Source organism: Cibotium barometz, chromosome 23 (assembly GCF_041138505.1).
Source record: "Cibotium barometz isolate CiBa-2024 chromosome 23, ASM4113850v1, whole genome shotgun sequence".
In the NCBI taxonomy this organism is placed as follows: domain Eukaryota; kingdom Viridiplantae; phylum Streptophyta; class Polypodiopsida; order Cyatheales; family Cibotiaceae; genus Cibotium; species Cibotium barometz.
Window position 1 is genome coordinate 50,369,160 of NC_141068.1, and position 23,295 is coordinate 50,392,454.

The window sequence follows — 23,295 nt, forward strand, 5'->3', positions numbered from 1 at the left end:
TTAGACATTTCAAGTTGTTGTATAGGTTCTCGAATCCAATCAATTTTTCTTATAAGCTTTGATATGTGTACTTGCTTTGTCTTTTGAGCATATAAAACCCTCGGCACTAGGATTCTTGGTGCCACTTGCATAGAAACCCCCCTCTCTATTTCCTTAGCCATCCTTAACATATTGATAGTATATTCAGGTTCATAATGAGTAGGTGTAGGTGGAGGTGCATACATATGCAATGAATGATAGTATATTTAGATGCATGACGAGTAGGTGGAGGTGGAGGTGCATACATATGCAATGATTAATAGAATTAATCAAAGTACCCTATAAAATATGGAAAGTAATTTCGCACACAAGCATTGCATTTTGTGGGATCAAATGTGGGATTAAAAGGTTGTGGACAATATGGTGTGGATAATCAATGCTTGCAGATGGTGGGACCAAAAGGGATCAAAAGGTAGAGGATATGATGGATCAAAAGGTAGAGGATATGGTGGATAATTGGCACGCGCAAATGGTGCATAATGCAGAGGTGGTTGTTGGGCACCAACAAAAGGATTAGTAGCTGCATGGTGCTAACCTAGTATTATTGGGTCAATGTGATCATTCTACCTATGATCATTGTGGTGCTTACACTACTATAGTTAGTGGTGATAGATGGGGGCACCTCCATGCCCATGTTTGAACTCTATTTTTATGGTCATTGTGGGTAGCATCATAGCTTGATGTATTTATAGAGGTTTATGATGCATAGCTAGCATAGCGTGTTGACTAAAGCTTATTGTCCTTGTGTTGGAAGCCTAACTTGTTCTATATATGGTTTGATCCCAACCATCTCGTGATGTTCAATGGTGGTTGTTATCAAGTTTCGGTCAGTAGTGTACCTTAATTCCTCTTTATGCATTAAGGTGTTACATTGCTAGGATTAGTAAGATTAGGGTTACCACTTTTAGAGGGTTATGAGTATAACTTGTTATGTATATGGTTTGATCCCAACCATCTCGGGATGTTCAATGGTTGTTACCAAGTTTGGGTCAATAATGTACCTTAATTCCTCTTTGCACATTAAGGTGTTATATTGCTAGGATTAGTAAGATTAGGGTTACCACTTTTAGAGGGTTATGAGGTTGCTGCTCCTCCACCGGTCCAACTCATCAATCGAGCACCTACAGTTTTGGTGGAGGGGGTAGGAAATGGCAGGTTCTCTAATAGTTGCACGTAGTTTTCAATGTTGGTAGACAATAGGATGAGAATTAAGTCAAATCCTGCAAGTTTTCAAACCTCTAGTAGGATGCATATGCCATAATTACTCTGACAAAAGATGTACTGATAATTGATACTATGCTTTTGAATAAGTTACATGTTCTTAGAATTGATAATTAATACATGGTGTTACTGACCCAAAGGAATGATATGCTTTTGAATTAGTTACATATTTTTAGCTAGTATAAGATACCATCTATCAGAGTGGTATATCTTTAGATGAGTACATGTTTGAATGCTTACGTTGGAAGGCCAATACATCAAGGAATCAATACATCAGATAATTGATCCATGGGCATACCACTTAATTGTGCTTCCAAAGGTATGTGAAGTTGAATCGATCAATACATGATTTTGAAGTGATCAATACATGATTGTGAAGCGGTGCCTTTGTGGGAAAACCAATTAATCAAGCCTCAGTTTACATTTGGGCACTCATGAGAAGTTTAGGGTGGCTTTTTCCAAAAGTATATGCACATTACAAGATGATTGCCAGCTTTGCTACATAAGTTTTTTAAACTCACCATCCCAAAAATATATGATCATGAAGTGCATTAGAATAAGAGCTTAGCATGTACCATGCATTATGAGATGTGCCATCAAGTACAAAGCCTATGAGTCACTAGTGCTCTCTTGGAGCTAAAAAGTGTTGTTCTTGGGGCTCACATTGTTGAGATGATTTGTTGTAATAGATTATTTTGTGACTTATCAACTTGCCAAGTGTTTTTTTGTAGAAGTTTTGATTAACTTTATTATTCAATCATGAGGTAGTGTTTTTACTCTTCCTTCCTATCTAATCACGAGGTTGTGTATTTACTTTACTCCTCCCTATCTTAGGTTTTAATTAGTCTTATCCTTGGTAAGTGATCATGAGGTTGTGTATTTACTTTACTTTAATCCTCCTTATCTTAGGTTTTAATTAGTTATTAGTTTTAACCTCAACAAGTGATACTTTTTTGTAGTGATTGAGAGTAGCTACTCTGATTGACATGTTGGGTGAGCTATAAGATTGGTATTTCTATGGTAGTTATTCAAAGAAAGACTCTTATATGTTTACACGTGGTGTGCACCCTACCTTGTGATTAGCTATGATTTTTAGAAAATCATAATCATATAAAATAAAGTTTTTGAGTTATTTCAACATTGAATTAAATGCAAATTGGACAAGGGCTAGTGTGGAGACTAGAGTTGGCCTGGGAGTGTAGTGAGAAGTAAAGGAGGAGTTCTCAATCTAGTTAGGATGCCCGTGACCACTTAAAATGCTAGATGCCATGTGGTACCATATTCACAATACTAATTTAGTGTGCATTAATTAATGCCACATCATTAAATGCAACTTTTACAAAACAAAGGTTATGAACCTTTGCTTCAATCATAGGCCAGGACCCTCTCTCTTGCCTCTAGGAGCCAACCGAAGGTTATGAACCTTTGCCTGAATCATAGGCCAGGACCCTCTCTCTTGCCTCTACAAGAGCCAATGGTGAGAATCACTCCTTGTGCTAAGTATTCGTCCGCACTACCCTCACACAGATGCCTCCACCTCCTATCATCACCATCGTGACATGGGAGGGAGAGAGAGAGAGAGAGAGAGAGGGGCGGGACGTGTCCTCAATTAAAGACAAACTTCCCGCCCCTCAATTAAAGACAGACGTAGAAGTTGTATGTAAATAGAACATAGAAGATGTACTTAGATAGAGGTGGAAGGTTTGCAATGCAACACCTATAGAGAGACAAAGAAGGTGGCCATTACTATGATAGAAGGTGTGCAAAACATCGAAGAGAGAGAGAGGGTTATAATCGGAGACACCGTGTAGGGTAGAAAGGGCAACTTAGATAACATAGAGGACACGTGTGAAAGAAAGAGAGAAGCCATATCTACCGTTCTAGATTTCTAAGAAAAACTACTAAAAAGGGAATAAAGGGTAAACCCTTTGAGAAAAATCAATTCCGTAACCTGTTTTCCATTAATTAAAAGAAAAAGAACATGTAAGGGACATATTTTTGATGTATACAAGAGCTGGCTGCGATACTGAAGCTATACATGCTAGGGGCGAGGGCGTAACCTTGGTTTCCCAAAGGAGGTATGTACATATAACTTTTGTGTTTGTTGAAGCTTGGATTAGCTGACCTGCTGCATTTCTATGCGTGCGACCACCTGCTGACTACTACCCACTGTTTTTGATTCCGTTGTAATTCGTACAAGTCACGGGAAGAACTCCATGGTTAAATTTCTTCTTGGAAATTGGCTGCCATTTTTGTCTAAATAACGTTGGAAAGCATAATAATATAGTGTCTGATTCGCTGTACCTTTGAGATCTACGGTCTACCCGCTTACACAATTCTGATTTTTTCCATAGTTTTGATTTAAGGTAAAGCTGGGCAGGATTCCTTTGTAAGAAAAGGACCCCAGAACCCACCTCCCTAAGTCTCTCAAAAGCTGTTTTCTCCATGGCAAGTAAGCTCGGGTTCGCAGAGTATACCACAAGCTTTGGGCAGTTTTTGCTTATCTGGGTTCCTCGTGTCCGCCCAAAACATCAATTTCTGCTTACAAATCTGCTGCAGGCATTGTGGGTGCCTTCCCAAACAGCAGAAAAATCTTCTTATCTACATAAAGATATCTTCTTGTAATGCTTTCGCATCTGGGTTTCTTCACGTCATTAGTATTTTGCAGGGGATTTGTTTACCCCATTGAGTAGCCTGCAGAAAGTGCCATTGCTGGGCTATGGCTTATGGAGGGCGTGCCTCCAGCCTACGTGTGCAAAAGGTAACCAAAATCTTTACCAAATTTGATGTTGACCAAGATGGGCACCTCAGCAGAGAGGAGATGTCTGCCCTCGTGGTTGCAGTCAACCCAAGAGTGAACTTCAATGAGGATCAGATTGCAGCTATCCTCGATGAAGTTTTCCGCACTTACAGTGACTATATTGATGGGGAACAAGGCCTTAGCTTTGATGGCCTGCTGCAGACCTATGATGATGGTGCTGGTGATATCAACAGAGATTTCAATGCACTGGGCCTGGAGTTGGAGAGTGAAACTGAAGCCTCCAGCAAAGAAGGTGGGAATGGGACCTCTGCTGCTTTTGTATTTATAGCAGATGATACAACCTCTTCCACTAGGAGGAAGAGAACAGTTGGCTCATGGGCTGGGTCACCGAAAAATGGCATTGCATGCGATGGTACATGGGGCTTGATAGAAGATCTAGAGATACTCATAAGGCGTCTTGAAAGCAAGATGGATAAGAAGGGAAGGGGTGATATATGTGGTAGTGATTCTGGCACAGCAAGGATAGGATGGGCTAGGGATGTAGATGGCAGCACCACTAATGAGGTGGTCATTGGAAAAATACCCTGGGAAGATCTTGGTCAGGAATATTCACAGTTTCAAAGAGCGTTGGTTGAGATTAGGAAGAAAGCTGATGCACGGACACAAGAAGAGACTTTTGATGCCCACATGGCCAGTGGTAGAACACTGTTCGATCACAACTTGTACAAGGAAGCTCTGTGGAGCTTCAAAAGAGCTACGGAGGTAAAACCCACAGATGTGAGGCCTCTCTTTCAGGAGGGTAACACACTTTATGCCTTGGGTAAAATATCGGAGGCGAGAGATGCTTATATTTTAGCATTGGATGCAGGGGAGATAGATGTGGATCAATGGGGGAGTCTTCTTCCTCAGATCCATGTTAACTTGGGCATCACCTTAGAGGCAGAAGGAATGCTCTTGGGTGCAACTGAGCACTACAAGGAGGCAGCCATCAAGGAGCCCAAGCATTACAGGGCTCTCAAGCTCCTGGGAAGTGCTCTTTATGGAGTTGGCGAGTACAAGGCTGCAAAAGAGGCCCTGCTTGAGGCTATTTTCTTGTATGAAGATTATGCTGATGCTCACTGTGAGCTTGGGTCAGTGTTGCATGCTTTAGGAGATCATGATCAGGCCATCATAGAGTTTCAGAAGGCTATAGACTTGAAATCTGATCACATGGAGGCTCTCTACAATTTTGGAACCTTACTTAAAGACATTGGGCAGTATGGAAGGGCGGCCAATACATATTCCAAGGTGCTGGCCTTGCAACCTCGTAATTGGCGTGCTCAGCTCAACAGGGCAGTTTCTTTACTAGGAGCAGGGGAGATTGATGAATCAAAGAGAGCTCTCAAGGAAGCTTACAAGTTGACCGGAAGGTCTGAGCTCTATGATGCATTGGTGCATCTCCAACACATGGAGAAGAGGCCAAAAGGTCTCTCAAGCTTTTTGAGAAGAGGCGAGGTGAATTCAGGCACTGTAGGGGATAGCTTCAGTGCTGAAGACAACTTCATTACAGTGGATGCTGCACAATTCCGAAGAGTGAATGCAAAGACAACCCCTAGGCACTGTCTTGCGTCTGCTCTTGACATCAGACATTTTCAAAGTTGTACTAGATTCAACCAATGTGACATAGCCAATGTGGAAAAAGAACTCAACCAAACTCTGCTATCAGTGTCCTCTTCACATGTTGGCATATTGGAGAAGTCTATCAGAAAAGAGGCACTGGAGAAGGTTATACGGCGCCTGCTTCATTTCTTGAAGCCGGAAGCATTTCAAGGAGCCATGAAGGTGATCAATGAGAAAGTTCTGGCTGTGTTAGACCCTACAGGGTCAGGGAGAGTAGACCTAGGCATGGTGTTTGCTGTTCTTGCTCTTGTCTGCAGGGGAACATTAGACAGAAGAAAGCATACGGCATTTGATGCTCTGGTCTTCCACTCTTCCAAAAATGTCGATGGAGAAATCTCGAAGCAAGATGCAAAGCAGTTTGTGAAGATGCTGCGAGCAGCTTATCTACTTTCACAAACAGTAAGCAATCAGGGTGAGGCTACTGGAGACGAAGATCACACAAGCATATCATTCCCAGAGTTTGTTGAAATGCTGGATGATCCTGATTGGGGATTTGGGATCTTAAGTATCTTAGCAAAACTGGAGATGGAGGATCATGTCCGGCATGGGTGGCAGACCTGTTCTGTGTGTTGTTATCCTATCGTTGGTCCCCGCTTCAAGGAGGCAAAGTTGAGTTTTAGCCTCTGTTCCTTATGTTACAGTAGTGGCAAGGTGCCCTCTACTTCAAAACACGAAGAGTTTTATTATTTCAAAGAATACAATAGTGAGCTGGAGGCTGTCAAGGATAGACTTCAGATATTTAAATCACCTTTCGCATCTTGTTCGGAACTGTAAAGATAAAATCTGTGTTCAAATGATTGTGGAACTCTAAAGATATTCAGCAAAAAGTCATTAAAAAGCCTCCAGCAGCTGCACGAGTCTTAGTATAATAATGTGCTGAGAAATGAGGGTTTGGTTGTGTATTGCTACGTTTTTTTTGTTCTTCAAGTGGTGTTGACAGTAGGGTTTCGAACTCATGACTTCTTGGGTAGGGTGTGGTTTTTTGGAAGTTTGATATAACGTTGGCGATTCAAAAGAACTATAAAAGTAGTGGATCATTCAATTGGAAGCATGCTCTTCTTGATTGGGTGTGCTGTTCTTAGACTTCTCTACCAAACAAGGTTCACAAAAGTCTCTCCATGATGAGACAAATCGAATATTTAAGTAGTAGAGTCCTTACTGTTGTCTGCCGACTGAGAGACACCTTTGAGTTGAATGAAGGGGGCATAAGCAGTGTAGAGGATTGAGTGTGATGGTTCAAAGCCATTCTAGGATCAAAGGATAGGAGTTGAAACATTTGTGCTGCCTTCAATCCAGAAATAGCCTGTATATTTGGGAATTATGGAAAAGGCACAAAAATATTTGAAGCACAAGGACATGTAATGCAAATGTTCTGCAGGATGTAGGGGGGCAGAAGGCAAGGTTGGACATCAGCCCGAAACCACTCATAGTAGCCAAGGGGCAAAGATGCGCAGAAGTAGGAGGTGAATTCCACCAAAGAGCATATGCCTAACTGGTGTAGCTGCTGATTGGTATATGGATTCTTATGATCACACTGACACTTCACCTTCAGAGAATTTAAAATCTGTTCTTGCATGCCCCCATCAGAGAGGTTAGAATCTCAGAAGCTATCGGATATGCAGTTAAAGTGAGAGTCTAGGAGCAGCTCACCCACTTTATTTGAGCCAAAGTTATGCTTATTTGTCACAATGTATTTCAGCTCTTCTCCTCCGGTACGGTAGCTACTGTAGCACATGCGGCCACCTCACTGACATGGATTATCATACTAGTTTTCTGCTCCTTCGAATCATTTGCAATCACTGCGGGTTGATGGTTAGTAAATTGTTCAATGATGTAAGTTTTATTGCAACTAAGAGCTTTCGAAGATTGATGTTTACAGACACTGATGCCTCAGGCATCTACAGCTGGTGGCAGGCAGCTATGGAGGATCTACAGTTGGGGTGACAGGCTATGGAGAGCATGATTATCAATCCAGTTCCATAGGCAATTTGTCAGTTAGCACTGAACACAGTTTCAGTCATACAGATTCATCAGAGGGGTATTGCTGTGCTTATGGCAGTTCAAGTGGGGGAGAGTGATGCGCTTGGTACAATGCATCCCAACGACATCAAGGAATGTGGATGTAGGAGCCCAATGGGGTGACGAAGCGGGCTTCACGGAGAGTGATGCGCTTCGTACAATGCATCCCAACGACATCAAGGAATGTGGATGTAGGAGCCCAATGGGGTGACAAAGCGGGCATCACGGAGAAAGTTGACTTGGTGTAAGAGAGGCTGGAAGCAAAGGGTAGAAAGATGGGAGCATGTTGGTATGGCAGAGGAGCTCTTTTCTTATGTTAGGTATGCTAATCTAGGTATGGAAATTTGTCTTCATCATCCAACTAGTTTTACTGTGCTAGGGAGCTCCTTTCTCGTCTCTGGCAAATGAGGTGGTTTTTCTTCCTCATTTCTTTCGTACTATTGTGGCCAAAAGCAATTCTCCTGTGCTCATCCTTCTCTCCAAACTATGGCAAGGTAAGTCTGCACACCTTGATTTTCCACCTCTGCATGGTATAGTTCTTTAATTTCATGGTGCATAGAATATACATGGCCTTCCTTGACAATTGGTGTCATTATGGATCATCCCCTGCTTTAAGTGGTTAGCTATAAATATGGCAATCGGCTTCACTGCGGCTCACCAGATACCCACCAGCTCACCAGATGCACCAGGGCAGTTCATTCAGTAGAGCAGGGAACTGCTAGTTAATGTGACCTAGCACAAGTTTGGAGCCCTTTTGCCTGCTAGATACAGATATTTCTGGACGATTTTCCTGGCGGCATGCCCAAGTACGCTTAGTTTTTGATGGCAAGCTGTTACTGAATCTGGTAATTATGAACACTTGACAAGATCTCTATGTTGAAATGCGAACAACAAAACCATTGCGCAGGTTGTTTCTGATAGAATATACTATATTGCAGTGAAAAAAGTTGATTTATTGAACTCCATTTAGAAGAACTGCTGGGAATTTCAAAAAAGAGACTTCTATTAAGTGATATAAAATCGTACAAAGGGAGATCTCAAACCAAAATGTAGGAAGATCTCAACCAATCGGGGCACTATGCTGCCAGAAAAGCCCCATAGGAGTGGAGGAGAAGAAAATACCATGGTTCCACTCTCTCATAAATCTTCTGCATTTTGTTTGCGCAGCTCTAGATGATCCCTGTATACGGGCTGAGGTGGCCAAAAAAGAGTATGAACAATGTCACTCCATATACTGCAGATACCCTGGGTGTCATAAACTTGAATACCCCCGAAGGTCTCTGAGCATCTGGTCTTCCAAATATGCCACCATGATACTGGCAGTGTCAATACTCAGTGGAGGTGGTGTGTATCGTAACTGAGGGATATAAGCAAACATCTCTGAGCTATGCCTATGCCCCTACGGACAAGAATAACAGGATCTGCATCACTCCCCTCAAAAAGAAACTGTGGGCCAGACCGAGTTGGGGCTCTAGATGCCAGATCGAGCTTCGTGGAGCTCCAATGAAGGAGCTTTTTCTTTATGCTTATAGTACATGTCACATGCGCGGAAGCTCTGTCAGCCCTAAGTGACTGAATAGGAAACTTGATGCAAATCACCGAGAGAGAGAGAGAGAGAGAGAGAGAGAGAGAGAGAGAGAGAGATGTACTTTCAGTATATTCATATGATACAAAAGATGTATGTTCTATACAATTTATTCCCAAAAGGAAATAGAAAAGACCGGCCTAGCCTTTATATAGGCCTCAAACAGCACCAAGAACAGGCCGACCTATTGTTGGCCTGTTATAGATAATTCCCAGAAGTAACATGCTGGCCAACAGCCTTCAAAAGATGCTGTAAATCTAGCCGACCTGATCCTTGCTCAGACTGAGCCCTGCAAGTTCCCTAATCTTCTATCTACTTACTGCTTAATCAGGGATTAGCACTGGAAGTCAGGCATGTCCATGTGTGCAGATGACATCCCCTCTTGCTAAACTTGATGACGGGCTTCCAACCTTTGACCTTGGATGACTGTCATTATCCCTTTGTCTCCTCTTGGACATCCCAAATCTATCATCCTTTCTCCCTAGCAACCTTTTCACTGAAAACCTTGCCATGTCTCTAAGTACACTCCAGATGTGGTGTTGAGACCTTTGCACCTGTTCCACTTTGTCCCCTTGCCTTCATGCCTCGACAATGGTCTCCTTCCGGAGGCTGATCCTGGCATCCTTTCTCCAGCCCCTTGGAATCATTTTCATGAGTCTTCCTTGGTATGCCCCAAATGGCATACCGACCCTTAGGGCTGCCATTCCCTTGGGTTTTGCTAACACCAACTAGCCCCATAGGATTCATACCCTAAGTGTGTTACTCTCCTTGGACTTGTGCACCTTCTTGGAACACTTTTAGCACTTAGCCTTGTTGAGCCTAATGCTCTGATATATAGGAAATTTGATGCAAATCACCGAGAGAGAGAGAGAGAGAGAGAGAGAGAGCTGTATTTTCGGTATATTCATATGATACAAAAGATATATGTTTTATACAATCTGTGGCCTTTGCTGTTCCCCAAAAGCAAATAGAAAAGACCCCTAACTCTAGACCCTTGACCTGCCCCAAAAGGGGGTAGAAGATCAGACTAAACCTGGCCTAGCCTTTATATACACCTCAAACAGCACCAAGAACTGGCCGACCTGCTGTCAGCCTGTTCTAGGACAAATCCCAAAAATAACATGCTGAAGATGCTGTAAATCTGGCCGACCTGATCCTTGCTCATATGGATGTTTTCTGAGCCTTGCTAGTGCGCCCTAATCTTCTATTTATACTGCCTTATCAGGGATTAGCACTAGGAGTTAGCCATGTCCATGTGTGCGCATGACAATACTGTTAGTAGTCATCTCCTGTCTGTACTATATTACTCAGTAGGGCCATTGTTGTGGGTGTGCCTGCCCGTGTAGGAGTTTCTCCATTTTTCCTTGCTGTCCATATTTTCCTAGTTTTGCTAGTCGTGGGGGGAGTGTATGTGTTGGCCGATTGGATCTGGTGTTGGCCGACTGCTTTTTATGCTGGCCGACTGGATATTATCCAGTCGTGGGCCCATTCAGGGGCTGTCGATCCAGTTGCTACTGGCCGACTGGCTGCCCCTACATGTATATATAGCTCCTCTTCCCCCCACATCAGTTTTGTACCAGATTCAGGTGTACATAGCAGAGTTTATACAGCCTTCTCCCCTCTTGCATTTTTGTACTTTCTGCTCTTTAGTACTTTGTCTCATTTCTACTGCCCATTTTGACATGGTATCAGAGCCCTAGGTTGCTTTAAGTTTCAGAGACGGTGAGATCATTCAGGACTGTTGCGTTTGGTGCTAATTGGAGTATTGTTGGGCTGTACGGGACGTGGAGAAGAAGGTAGAAGGCGGGCGGCATCATTGTTGGATAGCCACCTTGCATTTATTGGAGCCTCCTCTTCATATTTTTTTCCCACCACCCTCCCTTCACAAGACCAAGTAAACCCCCGAGATGGCAAAGAAACATGTGAAGATCCCCACTCTCTCGACGTTCACGGTGGACCGGCAGTTGGAGGGGAACAACTATGGCATCTGTAAGGTAATGATGGATTTGGCTGATTTCATTGTGGTTGGAGTTCCAAGGCCAGGGTTGGAGGAGGAGCTTTCACTATCCACCAAGAAAGAGCGGGGGGGCTCAAGCACAGTTGTGGAATCGTATCAATGCCCATGTGCGTTCTTTCATCTTCCTTAATTGCACACCCCAAGTGATCAACCACATCAAACGCATGACGCTGGCTCAAGGAATTTGGCAGCACTTGGCTTCTTTGTACAATCGGGTATGTCCATGAAGAGAATTTCCTTGGAAGTGCAGATGCGAGTGATGAATCCTGCAAAGTCTTTGACGATGTGAGAGCACATCAACAAACTCTAGGCTCTTCGGCAAGAGGTTCTTCAAGCTGGGAAGGGGATATCATCAGAGGACATGGCCATCACCTTGCTGTCTCATCTATCCCCTCAGTACTCAACTTTCTATTCTTCTTTAATCACCAGTGGAAGGCTAAGCACCATTACATGGAGGAGCTTGTGCCAACGGTATTGGACCCGGCAGAGCGGTTTTTAAACCCTCCACAGGGTGGAGATTCTGAGGCTTTGAGTGACCAACAGTCGAAAGGCCGCAACAACAACAACAAGGGCAAAGAGCAAAGGGAAGTCTTCACAGGCGAAGTCTTCTAAGCAGGAGCCCGACTCGGATCATGATGCCTTGAAGGCCAAGCGGACGTGTAACCATTGTGGCCAGAAGGGTCACTATTGGAGGAAATGTCCTTAGTGGAGCACAGAGAAAGGTGCAGATTTCTCAACTGCAACCGTGATGACTCCATCTTTTGTGCTCTTGGAGATTATGGACACCGGAGCGACATCTTCTTCAAGTAGGGAGGCGGTTGGTCTCATCGTTGGGAATACTCCATAGTGTAGTGGTGCTTCCAGGCACACGACTCCTTCCCGAGAGTTGTTACAGGATCTTCGACGAAGGCAAATATGTCACATCCTTATCAGTGACAAGTCCACTATGCCGATTCACAGTGAGAGCAGGTTGGAGATCATTCCTGATGGGAGAAGAGGGAAGCATTACTCCCAGGTTCTTTTTGTCCCATCTTCATCTTTTGTCAATGCACAAGGTTTGCAAGAGTGGCATGCGGGTGAAGCTTGATGAGCATTTTGTTGCTCTCCGGGACAAAGCAACAAGCCAGGTTGTTTGGGAAGGCGGAGTGGAGAATGGGATTTACAAACTCTCAGCACTATCTCCTCTTACAGATACTCAGCTTGGTGATTTGTGACATTCTCGTTTTGGCCACTTGAATGTGGACGCGCACGGTGGTGTTCACCCATTTCTAGGGTTAACAAGAGCTACTACCATTATCTTATATCAAGGAGTCAAGGTAGATACACCAAAAGGTCATATATTTATTCAAGATATGAAGCAATGGTGTCCAAATCTACAACTTGGACGGGCACTCGTAATGGTTTGACGGAATACTTATGGCGATTCCCGTTTCAAAAGCGTGTGGTAGTACGTTAGGATGAAGTCCTAAGTGATGTACTTCATGGATATATTATGAGAGTAGTCATTGTAATAGCATTAGGCCGCTTATAAGCCTAAAGTGCTTAGCCGGCCATAGTTTAAGTGAGTATGAACACTTATAGCCATGTATATGAGTGAATTTCTCTCATAATACAATATACTCTTCCATTGTGTGAAGGAGCTTAATAAGCTCAGCTGAAAGTTAGGGTTTCATGTGGGAGACACACACAGAGAAGAAGGGGGAGAGAGAGAGAGAGAGAGAGACGTGTGGGGATAAGTCAACTCACAGTATGAGTGTGTGACTCCCCTATCACATATGTATATTTGCTCTAGTACACATAGTGCACTTAGTACATTAAAAGTACTAAGTGTACTATGTACTATAAAACTTATGGGCTTGTACACACTATTAGGGTGGGCATAATGCCTTTACCCCAACAACCTCCCACTTAAAGGCAAAGTGCCCTTAAATGAAGGAAAAGAAAAAATCAGCATGTACATGATAATATACAAGGCCATATCAAGGCTGAAACTGGCCTCATCCAATGCCCATCAAGTGTCTGCAATGAGCAAACCGCTCTAGAGGCAAACTCTTTGTCAACAGATCAGCCGGGTTGTCATCCGTATGAATCTTGACAAGCTGAATTAGCTTGTTCTCTATCACCTCTCTGATGAAGTGATACTTCACATCCACATGCTTCGTCTTTGCATGAAAAACAGGGTTCTTTGCCAACTAGATGGCACTCTGACTGTCACAATGCAACAATGGAATATCCCCTGTATAACCCAAATCAACCACTAACCGAGATAGCCATAATGCCTCCTTGCAAGCCTCTATGGCTGCAATATACTCGGCCTCTGTAGTAGATAAGACAGTGTACTTCTGCATCCTGGATATCCATGACACAGCACCTCCTGTGAATGTAAACACATAACCGGTAGTAGATTTCCGGTTATCTGGATGACCGGCATAATCCGAATCCGTGTAACCATGCACTAATGCATCCTGTTTGCCAAAGCAAATGCACATATCCTGTGTGCCCTTCAGGTATCTCATGACACCTTTCACTGCTTCCCAATGCTTCTTGCCAGGGTTGGCCATGTATCTAGTAACCACTCCCACTGCAAATGCAATGTCCGGCCTGGTAGCAACCATGGCATACGTGAGACTGCCACAAGCTGAAGCATACGAAATCTTGGCCATATCAGCCCTGTCACTATCCGACTGTGGGCTGTCCATAGCACTGAGTTTCACATATGGAGGCAAAGGAGTACTAGTCTTCTTCCCCCCATCCATATTGAACCTCTGCAAAACTTTGCCAATGTATTCCTTCCGAGACAAATACAACACATGCTGATTTCTATCCCGAAGTATCCGCATACCCAAAATGTGATTTGCATCACCCAAATCCTTCATATCAAAGGTCTGATGCAGCCTCTTCTTCAAGGCATCCATCTCTTTACGAGATTTCCCGGCAATCAACATATCATCAACATACAAGATGAGGATCAATAGACTGCCATCCAAAGCTTTCTTGGTGTATAAGCAGTGATCTATGTCACTCCTCTTGAAATCTTGGGATTTCATGAATGTATCAAATTTATGATACCATTCCCTTGGTGCCTGTTTGAGCCCATAAAGACTCTTTTTCAGCTTGCATACAAGCTTCTCCTTTCCATTCACTGCATAACCCTCTGGCTGTTGCATATATATCTCCTCATGGAGATCACCGTGAAGAAAAGCAGTCTTGACATCCATATGAATCAAATCCAGATCATCATGAGCAACCAAAGCTAATACAGCTCTAAGTGTGGTCATTTTGACCACTGGAGAGAAGATCTCATCAAAGTCCACACCATATTCCTGCTTGAAGCCCCTAGCCACTAACCTGGCTTTGTATCTTGGCTTTACATCAGGTGCAACTTTGAGCTTGTAAACCCACTTGCATGGCAAAACCTTCTTGCCTCTAGGCAAATGCACCAACTTCCATGTTCCATTTTTGTACAGAGAATCCATCTCTGACTTCATAGCACGCTCCCAAAGAGCCTTGTCCTGCCCTCTGTAAAGCCTCCTTATAACAAGAGGGCTCCCCACAGTCAGTGAGCATCAAGTAGTCAACCCCTGGAACAAACCTGTCAGGGGGTCTGGAGGGTCTTGTGGACCACCGTACCCATTGACCATCATTTGCAGTTTGCTGTCCAGCCTGCATATCACCTATTGGTGGCTCCTGTTCCATGCCATAAGGTTGAAAGATCATGCCCGGTATCTCCTGTAATTGTGGGATATCCATAGGGATATCTTCTGCCATCTCTGGCTGTCCATTTGGACCATTTCCAGCACCATTTAAGGGCTGGTTTTGTTGTTGTAATGGCTGATTTACAGCCCTTGGTTGTTGTCCATGATGTCCATTATCATCAAAGATGACTCTGCCAAGCTCTTGTTGCCTTGCAGGCTCCTTATACATGCATGTTTCATAAAAAATGACATCATTGCTGCGTATAATCTTTCTATTCACTGGATCCCAAAGTCTATACTCCATTTCACCTCTGTCACCATATCCTAGGAATATGCATTTGTGAGACTTAGGATCAAGTTTGGTGCGTATTTCCCTGCGTATGTGCACGTACGCAACACAACCAAACACTCTCAAGTGCTTGTAGGACGGAGGCTTCCCTGTCCATACTTCCTCTGGCACTTTCCCACCAAGCCTCGTGTTAGGTGACCTGTTTATAAGATGAACGGCTGTCATAACAGCTTCAGCCCAAAAAACCATGAGGTAACACAGCATGTGACAACATAGAACGGACCTTCTCCTGAATGGTCCTGTTCATCCTCTCTGCTGTCCCGTTTTGTGGAGGATCATAAGGAGAAGAGAGCTCCCTCTTGATGCCTTTAGCATCACAAAAGTCGTGAAACTGTTTGGACATATACTCTCCACCATTGTCGGAACGCAAAGCCTTCAGTGTTTTGCCAGTTTGATTCTCAACATGAGCAACAAACTTCTCAAACACTGAGAATGTATCACTCTTCAAACGAAGAGAATAAACCCACACCTTGCGTGTGGCATCATCAATAAAAGACCCAAAATATTTTGCCCCTCCCAAAGAAAGCTGAGGCATCTCACATACATCTGTATGCACAAGCTCTAACTGAGCATCTTTCTGTCCAAGAGCTTTCTTGTGGGGGCACTGGAGTTGCCTGCCATATATACAATGCTCACAAAACTGAAAACTTGAGAACTTTAGAGAAGGCAAGTAACCAAAACGAGACAATTGCTCCATTCCTTTGACACTCATGTGTCCCAACCGGCTATGCCACATAGAGATTTCCGGCAGCTCGGTTGCATTTACATCAGCATGGTGACAAACATTAGCATGCATCAAGTAAAGAGTGTCCACCTTAGAGCCTCAGGTAACAACCAGTGAGCCCTTACTAATCTTCCACTTTCCACTACCAAATGTGGTAACATAACCAGCATCATCAAGCTGTCCAGTAGAAAACAAGTTCTTCTTGATCTCAGGCACATGCCTGACATCATGGAGCATAAGCTGTGAGCCATCTGAAAACACAAGCCTCACATCACCTCTGCCAAGAATCTGGCATGCATGATTGTCACCCAAATAAACTACTCCTTCATTGCCAGCAGTATACCTGACAAACAAGTCTCTGCAACCTGTGACATGAAAGGAGGCACCTGAATCAATGATCCATGAGTGCATACCATGACCATCTCTTGCAAGGAGTGAATGGGCATCAAGTGAAGACATGAATAGGACTTCATCCTCACTGTCACCTGCATGTGACACATTGACCTCTTCAATCTTGACTCCACTTTTGCCCTTTGGCTTTACATCTTTGGCTTCATCTTTGTCTTTGTCTTTGCCTTTGCCCTTTTCCTTTTGATCATTCTTCCATTTGTAGCATTGCTTTTTGAAATGTCCCTTCTTGCCACAATAATGGCATTCCAAGTCCTTTTTGGAGCGGGACTTGCTCCTTCCTCGTTCTTGGCTTTTACCCCTTTGCTGGGATCTCCCACATGCATTCATTGCATTGGACTTTCCAACAGAATTGTTCTTCCTGTTCATCTCCTCGTGAAGGAGAGCACCCTCCACATCTGCATATGACAGCATAGCATTTGAATTGCTAGTGGCTGTCTTGAATGTGTCCCAACTCTCTGGCAAAGTGCATAAGAGAAAGGTGGCTTTGAACTCATCGTCCATTGCCAACTTTTGATTGATGACCTGGCTGACAACACCATTAAACTCATTTAGATGGGCTGTCATAGACGCCCCTTCCTTCATTTGAAGACCTATGAGTTTCTTCAACCAATACACTTTGCTTGAGGCACTTTGCTGGGCATACAAGTCCTGCAATCTTTGCCACATTCCCCAAGCTGTCTTCTCTTCACGTATGCTGAAAAGTAAAGAGTCTGACACAGACAACATGATGGTGGATCTTGCCGGCTCATCCATATCTTCCCATTCTTCAGCAGTAAGAGAAGCGGGCATTACACCCCTTTCTTTGATGGGCTTGTGCTGCTTCTTCTGGAGCAACACATTATAGCACTGGGTTTGCCAAATGTCATAATTATGTGAGCCTTCAAGCTTTTTGATGTGAAGCAATGAAGAGCTCTCACCTATGGTTGCCATAGCAATATGCAACCTTTGACACAGTCAATGCCTGACTCCCTGCAAGATGTGCAAACACTGCACCAAAGCACACAAAGTGCTCACAGTTGTTCTCCCAAAGTTTATCTCCCACTGCGGAAGCACGAATGCAACTCTCCTCCCACTGAATGTGATAAAATCACCAAAATCTGGTTGCTGCAGATTTATGACAGCACCTTAGATGTGCTCTGTTCCTCTTCCAAAATACTGTACAACAGTACTAAGTGCTCACCAATGATGTACCAAATCTGTACCGGCAAGTACAGCAACTGAAAGTGAGCCTTTTCCTCACACAAAACAATGTACAGCCATGCCAAAACTTGTACAAAGTTGTACCAAATCTGTACCAACAAGTACAGTAGCAATAAATGCTCTCCTGGCTGTCCAAATGAGTGAAAATTAGACCTTGACAGTCCCCACCACTGCATACAACAGTCCCGGACAGAAATTGGGCAAAAGCCCCTTGACTGCAAGTGGATTTCTGAGGGTTCAAGGCATAAAAGTCTTCCCCTCTGCTTTGCCAAGCTCAACAAGCACAAAATCTTGAAAAGCCCCTTGATTCAAGATCAATTTCTGATCATGAATGGTACATTGATGCACATGAAGGCATCCAGAGTCTTCACAATGCTTCCCCCTGGCCACATATACATCCAATACATAAAAGCCCCTTGATTTACTGGCACATTGGGTGCTTGACAGGCATCAACACATTGCCCAAAGCATCAAATGCCAGTGCCTGCATGCAAAACAACCCAATTGGCACAAAAGCCCTTTGATTTGCACTCCAATTTCCTGCAATTTAGCCCCGAATGTGAGATTGCTCACATCATACAGCATGTATGAATGCCCAATGGCACAGTTACATCAAAAGCCCCAAATGTTAACACCCAATTTCCTGCAAATTGACCCGGAATGTGACCAATGTCACCCAATGTTGCCAATTTTGCTCAAAATCTGAGCCATTTGGACCTTTACCTGCTCAATTGATGATAATGGACATGCAAATCCCAAAAAAAAATTGCAGCAAATACCTCGTACAAATTTTTGATTTCTGTTGCAAAAAGGGGGGGGTGTCGTAATGCTGACTCGTGTGCTGATGCGGATGCTGTATTGGTGCACAAGACGTAGGGTCCACAGGCGTTAGATGGCTTGCTGGTCGGGCTTCTACAGTCAGTGCAACAGGGCACAAGTGGGTTGCTGTTGCAAGAGCCACAGGAGGCAGCGACAGTCACAACTGGCGATGGTGGGCACAGCGGCCACAGGTGCAGGCAAGGTAGTGGGCGACGGGACCTCCACGGGGACACGTAAACGTGCCGGCGGACGCTCTGTGGTGGCGTGTCGCAGCACGTGCAACGCCTTCTCGCAACCGCAGTTCTGCTGCACGGGCGCCTATGCCACGTCGATGACTTGCCGAGTGTCCCCCTTTCCTCGCCTCTTCAAGCGCGCCTGCCCCCACGCTTACACCTACACCTACAATGATCCCTCCAGTATTTTCACCTGCTTATCGACATCAGGCTGAGGGGGCGCGCTAGCCATGGCTGCTGCTGCTGATGATGGTGCTGCTAGTGTTCTTCCATTCAACGCTTGCTGGAAATCTGCAATCTGCACTGCGGCGCTGAAGCTTCTGTCTTCGCAGGGCGACAGTGGGAGAGTGAACCGGCGTTGGCTAGGCCCAGTTTATGAGAGCCTCTCTGCAGGGACGAAACCCTAAAAAAGAACAGCAACTGTGTCAGAGTAGTGCTGCAAAACTAGCAGACCTCAAGGACATGGGCAGATGCTAGAACAGCAGAGGTGCAACATATGCAAACCTAGAAATATAACAGGCTCTGATACCCGTTGAAGGAGCTTAATAAGCTCAGCTGAAAGTTAGGGTTTCATGTGGGAGACACACACAGAGAAGAAGGAAGAGAGAGAGAGAGAGAGAGACGTGTGGGGATAAGTCAACTCACAGTATGAGTGTGTGACTCCCCTATCACACATGTATATTTGCTCTAGTACACATAGTGCACTTAGTACATTAAAAGTACTAAGTGTACTATGTACCATAAAACTTATGGACTTGTACACACTATAAGGGTGGGCATAATGCCTTTACCCCAACATTGTCCGATAAAGTCTTGCTCTTGCTAATTATGTTGTTAATCTCTCTCCTTAATGCATGCTAGTGAGTGTGTGTGAGTGAAGTGAGGTGAGAGAAGGGACGAGTACCTGTAGTGCAACGCGACGGTGTGAACGCTCGTGGGAGGCGCAGTGGAATTGCTTCTCAAGGAGTTGTAGAGCTTGGAAACCTCAAGGGTTACGAGCTCGGCCATTGGAAAGATTCTCACGACAGTTGCGGTTCACTAGGTAATATCTTGTTGGATGTGTTTCAAAGGGGGTTAGGGTGAGCCATAACATGCAGGCTTTCTGGAGGAGATGGTGGATGGCTGCCAAATGTTGGCAGCAGGCAGGAACATTGCAGTTCTTATATTCGTAATAAAAGTTAGTCGGAGGAGCCTTTACAAGTAAACTATGCATTGATGTCTCGTATCATTTGAGTCAAAGGGCCTACTTCAGTTAAGGAAGCTCTTTTCCAGGAGACTTGGAGAAAAACATAGTTGGAAGTATTATACGAGTTTAATACTTTTAAAAACGTTTTTTTTTTGGGAAATTTTTTAAAATAAGTTTTTTATTCATTAACTTTTTTAAGCACTCTCCAGGTCCACTAAGCACCTGTGATTGTTGCTCTACATGTGGTGCAGCATCAATACTTCTTACATCTGCATCTTCTATTGCCTTCATTGCTGGTGCATACCAACTACTCATCTCATCAAAGACAACATCTTTGCTTACTCGTATCTAACGAAGTGGTAGGATTATGACATCTATAATCTTTCTTCTCCAAAGCATAACCAATGAAGATGCATTTCTCTACCTTTGGATCTAACTTTGTCCTCACTTTGTCGCAAACATGCACATATGCAATACACCCAAACACTTTCCAAGACACATCCAGTTTTATGCTTGTAAACTTCTATTCAGGCGCATCATACCATGAACAGCTATAATGGAGATCCTGTTCATAATGTACACAGTTGTTGCTACTCTTGCTATCCAAAAATAATGTGGCATATTCTTTTCAGACATCAAGGCACGCGCCACTTCTGCAATGTGCCTATTTTTTCTTTCTACAATACCATTCTGTTGTGGAGTGGACCTCCATATAAATTGTCTCTTGATTCCCTATTTTCTCAAGAAATCACTAAACTCATTAGAGAAATACTCTTCCCCATCATGTGATCTCAGGCATTTTCTTTTTATGCCTTTTTCCTTCTCGACCAAGAGTTTAAATTTCTAAAAGTGAGAAAACACCACTTTTCTCCTTCATGAAAGAAACCCACACTTTCCTAGTATGATCATCAATGAATGTAACATAATACCTACAATCTGTAATTGTTATAGTCTTGGTCGGTCCTCATATATATGAATATATAACGTTTAATAGTCTTGCACTGACATGCTTTTCATGTGGGAAAGCATGTTTAGCATGCTTACCAAGCTGGCATGCTTCACATACTTTATGCATACCATTGACCTTAAACGTTGGCAAACCTGCAATAATATTTTGAGCCTGCATAGACTTCAGCTAATGTATATTCACATGACCAATGCACTTGTGTCATATGTCAATATTTGTAATGACACATGTTCCATACACAAACATGGTTGCCTTTACCTCAGACATTTTCACATCCAAAGTAAACACCCTACCATTCATGTTACCCTTTGCAACCAAGTGACACTAACTTTTGAAGTCTTTCATAAAACATCCTTCAGGATTAAACCTCACTTGTAGACCCTGCTCAAGCATCTATCCAATAGAAACCAAGTTTTTAATAATATTTGGAACATGAAGTACATCTACCAAGTACTTCATTTTGTCATCCTGCATATACAATGGCACTTTACCAACATGCTCGATGGGATGTGTAGTATCATCACCTATTTACATAACTTGGTTTTTTCATTTTTTGTATGTCTCTAAACCATTCACCATAACTAGTCATGTGGTTAGAGGCGCCAGAATCCACATACCATATATCTTTAGATCCTAACACATCTCTTGTTATGGAACTGAGCATGTCCTATCCTATTATTCCTCTTAGTCATATCATTCTCTTGAGGAGTATAGGGTATTATTCCTCTTAGTCATATCATTCTCTTGAGGAGTATAGGGTAAATGATATGAGGAGTACAGGGTATTATTCCTCTTAGTCATATCATTCTCTTGAGGAGTATAGGGTATTATTCCTCGTAGTCATTATCCTTCTCTTGAGGAGTATAGGGTCTTAGTCATATCATTCTCTTAAGGAGTAGATGGTATTATGTATATTGATGTCTTTTTCTCTTGAGGAGTATAGGGTATCCCTCTTAGTCGTATCCTTCTCTTGAGGAGTATAGGATATTGTGTATATTGATGTCTTCTTCTATTATGTGCTTGAAAATAATGAAAATTTTTGTTCAAGAAATACACTCCCTCATTATTAATTAAATTGTGCAGTAGAATTAGTTTTTGAAGTAAGGATTTGTAGGCCAGCTTTTGGTTTTAAGAAGGTGACTATTGAAAATTATGTATAGTTTAATAAGTGTTAAAAAATATAACTAGTGAGAGGACTAGTGGGTATGGAGCCATACAAGACCAAGTGAATCAATTTAAGAGGTTAATGAAACTTAGAAAACGATCGCTCAAAAATTTATTGGTATGGTTTAACGATTAACCTTTATGAATATTTATACAAGTAAGCTAAATTCAACCATATGTTTATGTTGTGTTTCCTTTAGCACGGATTACCAAAATATTTATACAAGATAGATAAATTCAACCATATATTTATGTTGCATTTCCTTTACCGTGGATTACCAAAATGATAATTCCACGATAAGGTGTTAAGCTGATTTATAATCTGTCTCATAGTCAAGAAACCATGTACATGTGCATGCCATGTACATGCTTACATGTAAGGGGTAAATTTGCCTATGTTGCCTATATGTACATGGCTTGTAAGCATGTACAATTGCTATTTAAAAGTTAATAACACAATGATCTTGCTGGAACTTGATAAAATCTCCATTTGACATAGCCTCACTAATTGATGAACGAGGTCTCGTAAGTCTTGAAACATAATAAACTTGATATATGTATGTAATTTAACCATAGTATAACCATAGTAGTTTTGTTATTTTTGCACCTTCGGGTGCCAGCGATTATTTCTTGCATATGTTTTGCCTCTAATACTTATGTATGCATTAAGCATAAAGAATTAAGCTTATTGCATTATGCATTCATACATTAAGCTTATGTATTAATGCATAAGCTTAATGCATCAATGCGTTAAGCTTATTGCATAATGCATTATTGCATAAGCTTAATGCTTAAGCTTATGCATTCATGCATTAAGCTTAACGCTTATGCATTTATGCATTAATGAATTAAACTTATGCATAAGCATTAAGCATAAGCTTAATGCATTATGTATTCATGCATTAATGCATAAAGCTTATACATTTATGCATAAAGCTTATGCATTCATGCATTGAGCTTATGCATTCGTGCATTTATGCATTAATGCATTGAGCTTATGCATTAAAGAAAAAAGCATTGTTAGGTTCCTACGAGTTAAAATATACATTGATAAAATCATTACTAGAGACATGTTGCTATAATTCTCACATAAACCTTGATATAAGAAATAATTTGTAATGATTTTCAAATGCTTACATTAAATGTTTATATCAACAAATTATAATAGCAATTATAGTAGTGCTATATGAGCAATAATATTAGTGATTCAAACATCTACAAATGTTTTTGGGATAGACTAGGGGAA

The 23,295-nt window shown here is 42.7% G+C and overlaps 1 protein-coding gene and 1 pseudogene across 3 annotated transcripts; both read left to right on the forward strand.

The window, feature by feature from the left end:
* The first annotated feature begins 3,208 nt into the window (after positions 1–3,208).
* LOC147626058 (putative TPR repeat-containing protein At2g32450 pseudogene) lies at positions 3,209–6,547 on the forward strand (annotated as a pseudogene). Of its 2 annotated transcripts, none has more exons than XR_015268765.1 (2): positions 3,209–3,338; positions 3,615–6,547. The product of XR_015268765.1 is annotated as a putative TPR repeat-containing protein At2g32450 pseudogene, transcript variant X1 (transcript). The 2 variants fall into 2 exon arrangements; XR_015268766.1 differs by having other exon boundaries at positions 3,228–3,338; positions 3,627–6,547.
* A 224-nt stretch (positions 6,548–6,771) lies between these two features.
* On the forward strand, positions 6,772–9,387 carry LOC147626059 (uncharacterized). Its single transcript, XM_086817619.1, has 3 exons — positions 6,772–7,271; positions 7,380–7,492; positions 7,585–9,387. Exons 1-3 carry the CDS (start codon positions 7,196–7,198, stop codon positions 7,756–7,758), a joined length of 363 nt encoding a protein of 120 aa, XP_086673745.1. The 5' UTR covers positions 6,772–7,195; the 3' UTR covers positions 7,759–9,387.
* The last annotated feature ends 13,908 nt before the right edge of the window (positions 9,388–23,295 follow it).